The following is a 4546-nucleotide window of genomic DNA, read 5'->3' on the forward strand; positions in this document are numbered from 1 at the left end:
GCGCGGAGGATGAGCTGCGCGGACGATGAGCTGCGCGGACGATGAGCTGCGCGGACGATGAGCTGCGCGGAGGATGAGCTGCGCGGAGGATGAGCTGCGCGGACGATGAGCTGCGCGGAGGATGAGCTGCGCGGAGGATGAGCTGCGCGGAGGATGAGCTGCGCGGAGGATGAGCTGCGCGGACGATGAGCTGCGCGGACGATGAGCTGCGCGGACGATGAGCTGCGCGGAGGATGAGCTGCGCGGAGGATGAGCTGCGCGGACGATGAGCTGCGCGGAGGATGAGCTGCGCGGAGGATGAACTGCGCGGATGATGAGCTGCGCGGACGATGAGCTGTGCAGAATGAGCCGAGGAGCTACACGACACAAGTGGTGCCGACGGATCCAGGGGGCTGGTCGTGACCAGCGATGGAGACGGGATAAGGATGAGAGGCAGGGATGCAGACGAAAGACTTCTGGACGAGACTGGCGAAGAAGATGTGTGTGGGTGAGAATTGGATCCATGAACCACTGGTCTATCAGGTTGTAGTCCACTCCTGGCTCTGCGATGGACTGACCCGTCTGTGTCGACTCCGGGGCTGGTTCTCGGTGGGCACTTCAGGCTCGCTGGTGGTGAGGGAGAGGTCGCCATTCCGGATCATCCAGGCCAAGTATCCCAGATATTTCCGGTTCTCCGGGAGCAAGAGGACACGCAACACTGGTGAGTCTCATGTTGATAATTTTGGTTGGTTATTCTGTAACGCTAGGTTCCCAAATGAAGACGATGATAATACAGACTCGAATAACAAGAGGATTTATTCCAAACATGATAACAAGCCAATGTATGAGACAGTGTGCACTTGACACAAACAATAACTGACATAGGATAGAACAGGGAGAAATATTTAACCATTACTTGCAAATTCTGTGGTTCCGTTCAAATTTTACTTTTAGTACGATTGTTTTAAACGTGTAAAACTGTGCAGCATTAACCCACGAAATCATTTGACAAATAGTCACATATCAGTAACAGGCTAATATAGCATTAAATTACACGTTCCATGCAGCTAATTCATCACGATGACATCAAATAGTGTGATCAAACGAATAGGTAATATAAAAATTTATTTACTACCTCATTTGTGAACATGATTCGTAATTATACCAAATATACCATATATGGTGAAAACAACATCCACCGTTCCACTCTCCCTAATAGCGTCATCACGCTTTGCCTTTATTGTTTTGAAAATGTGAACTCTGGCGCTGAAAAATTGCATAGTATAGCTTTAAGTTAAACTCATTTTATTTCAGTTAGTTACATTGGCAACACTTTTTTATATAATATGTATATTTTAATTTCACTCAGCTTTATTCCAATTAGCAAAAAATATTTTAACAGTTTTAGTGATCAATAACAAACACTGGATTGAAATGTTCACAATTGGTGAAAGCAATTCAGACTAACTTGCTAAAGTAAACCACCGACATTTCATTTTCACTGTCATCCAAGATAAATGGAAAAGGTTTGCAGAGAAAATTAAATGTGAAATAATACAAATATGGGCAGTATGGGTTCATGAAAACAAGCACACTGCCCTAAGTCAAAGACATATTATATCCTCATGTTTTTGATGTTCTGGTGATTACATCTGGGTGGGGCATGTTGCTATGCAGTTGCTAGGGTGTTCAGTGTGGGTGCTCGGGCATTGCTCGATGGCTGCTAGTGTGATCATGATGGTTGCTTTCTGGCCCGAGTCAAAAGAGCCCAACCCAAGTCTCTATGAAATTCTGGTCTCATTGTATTTCCTACAACTGTGGGACTTTGCACTCATTTGGCGATTTGTTCAAATAATGTTTATAAACACAACTAAGTTACAGCTGTCACTGATTATACAAACTCTTGGACCACCAGTTCTTTAAGGGACACCAGTGACGCCTGCCCGTGTGGCGCGTCTCGAACTCTGGTCAGCTCGTCCTGTAACTGAGCCACGGGCAACTCAAGACTGTAGCCCAAATCAACGAGAGCCTCCAGCAGGGGCCCTTGATACTGCCGGAGCTCATAGCGTCTCACTGTGGGAAGAGCTCTTCTGCCGGTCTGAAATGCTCCGTCAAAGTCTTCTAGATCCCTTTGGCACACCAATATGGCGCACAAGGTTGGTATCACTAAAGTAGGGTTGTGAGAAGACAGTTTCTCCTGAAGTATTAACGCCGTCTGGAGGCCCTCGAGCGCTCGGGAGAAGCGCCCCGCGCGCAGGAGGTTATATGCAGCTTTCAGTTCCTGATGAGTGAAGAACGCCTGGAAAGCTTGGGATTTCCGGACAAACCGGAGGGAGTAGAGCTGAGTGAGATAGTCTCTGAGGGCCACGCGCCGCTCAGCGATGTTCTCCTCGGAGAAGTTGCCCGTCATTTTCTTTTTGGGCATCACGATGTCCTCCATTTCCTCACTGAAGTCCAGCAGGAGCTCCTGATGGAGGTGGAGGAAGTCCGAGTAGCGCCTCTCGATAGCTACACGCTCGCAGTCGTAGCTGCCCGAGCGGATCACCACAATCTGGTACACCTGAGGGACAGAAATCAGAAGAGCATTGCTGGTTGTAAAGACATGTACAGCTAAAAAATGTTGGATCCTTACGCCTGATACACATTGTATGATTTTGGGCTGTCCTAGATGAAAGATGACCAATCGTGGGGATTTCTGTGGCTGCTAAACGCTGGCTCTGTGTCGTACAGTGAGAGAGGTGTTGTTTACCAAAGATAGCCTGCGATGATTTTCTGACAGTGTCATAAATTTAGCACGATCTCACAGTGCGTTTGCTGCTTCTAGCCAATCAAAATGCAACATGAAATGGCGTATTGATCAACGTGACGCGGCGCTAAAACTTAAAACTACTTTCCTCAAGCTTTGCAAAATTGGCTTGCCAAGTTAGTCTCTTTTCCCTAGGCATGACCGCATCCATATTCTCTTTTTTCAGCGCACATAAAAAAAACACATTTGCCAAAGTGCGATTCATCTTACTCTATTTGTTTACCACTAGCACATGTTTATGACGTCTTATTCTATTAGAGTCGTAGCCTACGATTCAATAGATGTCATCATCGTACAGTCTACAAGTTCATGTCCGCCTTGACTTGAGGCTGAGTCTTAATACTATAACACTGTGGATAAGTTTAGTTGTCTGTTCCAACTTGCTCATCTGATCTGTTCTGTGTTACCGTGTCTCTAGAGCAGAGAAGAGTAACCAGGCTTCATTCACCTCAAAACACATTGATTTACATTGTCTGAACCAGTCAGACCCTCTTCTAGTCTCGGCCTGTACTCGACTACAACACTGCCCTTTATATTCCCTTTAGTTTCCCAAAAATAATAATCAAATAATAACCATATATTAATGTTAATGTTTAATGGGCGGTGATCTATATGGAAGCTTGTTTCCACCATGATATATTAGTAAGCAGGGCCGGATTAACCATTAGGGCAACTGGGCACTTGCCCAGGGGCCCACGACATCTAAGGGGCCCTGGACACCAGTGGCAATTGGGAGAGTCGGGAGTTTCCCAGGTGGGTCGGTAGTGTTTCGAGGCTGCGAGGGAAGGTTTGATAAAACGGAATGTATGTTTGCACTAAGTGCCTGAGTTTAATAAAAAAAGACGTCGTTCACGTCACAGCTGAAGTGGCGTAGGTCGTAGCGCGAAAAGCACGTGAGTCAGCTTTTGATGTGCTTGACGCGAGTTCGAATCCGCCTTTTGCCGAAGTCTCTTCCCCCTTTTCCCAACACATATGAGATGTAAAATGTATAACCTAACATAGGTCTCTAGCGTTATATTTTGACAACAAACTAAAACCATGATATGGATTTTTGCCTTTATAAAACAGCACAAGATTTTAAGAATTTGCATCCTGTAAGTGCTGGGTGATTCAAAGAAAAGTGTGCACTTTGCTCACGCGATCAGGATGGTCACCTGGTGTTTTCTCCTAAATACAAGCTCAAGGGTTTATTTCTTGCAAGTGAAGAAATAAGGACAAAAGTTTTTTAATTTCCCTATATTATAGTGTAATGTAGACTAAAATATAGGCTACTTTTGAAATATTCATTTTCATTTATATAGTACATTTTTAAGCTTAATGGATTTTACGTCTTAGGAATAATTATATAAATCATTTTTACATTATTATAATAATTTTTTGGGATCCTAAAACACCATTGATAATGTAATGTAGACTGAGACTCAACTAAAAATATGTTTGAGCCCTGTTTATTGTCCTGGTACAAATCAATGCGTTTTCTTTGTTCAACGAGCAGTTCATGGGTTGAAGCTCTTAATTTTGATCTCTCAAAGAGCACGAGATTGATGCATTTAACCTTAAAATGTACAAAATTTTATTGCGGGGGAGCATATAACCCCCCTAGAGGAACAGTAAATCAGTAAAACTGTAAATGCTATCAAGGGTCCACCCAACATAGTTTTACAAATTTTCCTATAGGAAAGAAAAACCATTTATGAACTTTACTCCAGCATAGTTCAACAAAGTTAATTTTAAGTCAGTAAAACTGTAAATGCCATGTTA

At 44.1% G+C, this 4546-nt stretch overlaps 1 protein-coding gene across 2 annotated transcripts in view; it reads right to left on the bottom strand.

Moving 5' to 3' along the window:
* Positions 1–777: 777 nt before the first annotated feature.
* The window catches only part of snx20 (sorting nexin 20), a 7152-nt gene continuing 3383 nt past the window's right edge, over positions 778–4546 (bottom strand). For both annotated transcript variants that reach the window (XM_039656860.2, XM_039656859.2), the window contains exon 4: positions 778–2539. In XM_039656860.2, coding sequence (XP_039512794.2) covers positions 1871–2539 — 669 coding nt within the window. In that variant the 3' untranslated portion in view covers positions 778–1870. The remainder of the gene's footprint in view (positions 2540–4546) is intronic.

This window comes from Pimephales promelas, chromosome 25 (assembly GCF_988280905.1).
Source record: "Pimephales promelas chromosome 25, fPimPro1.hap1.1, whole genome shotgun sequence".
Lineage (NCBI taxonomy): Eukaryota > Metazoa > Chordata > Actinopteri > Cypriniformes > Leuciscidae > Pimephales > Pimephales promelas.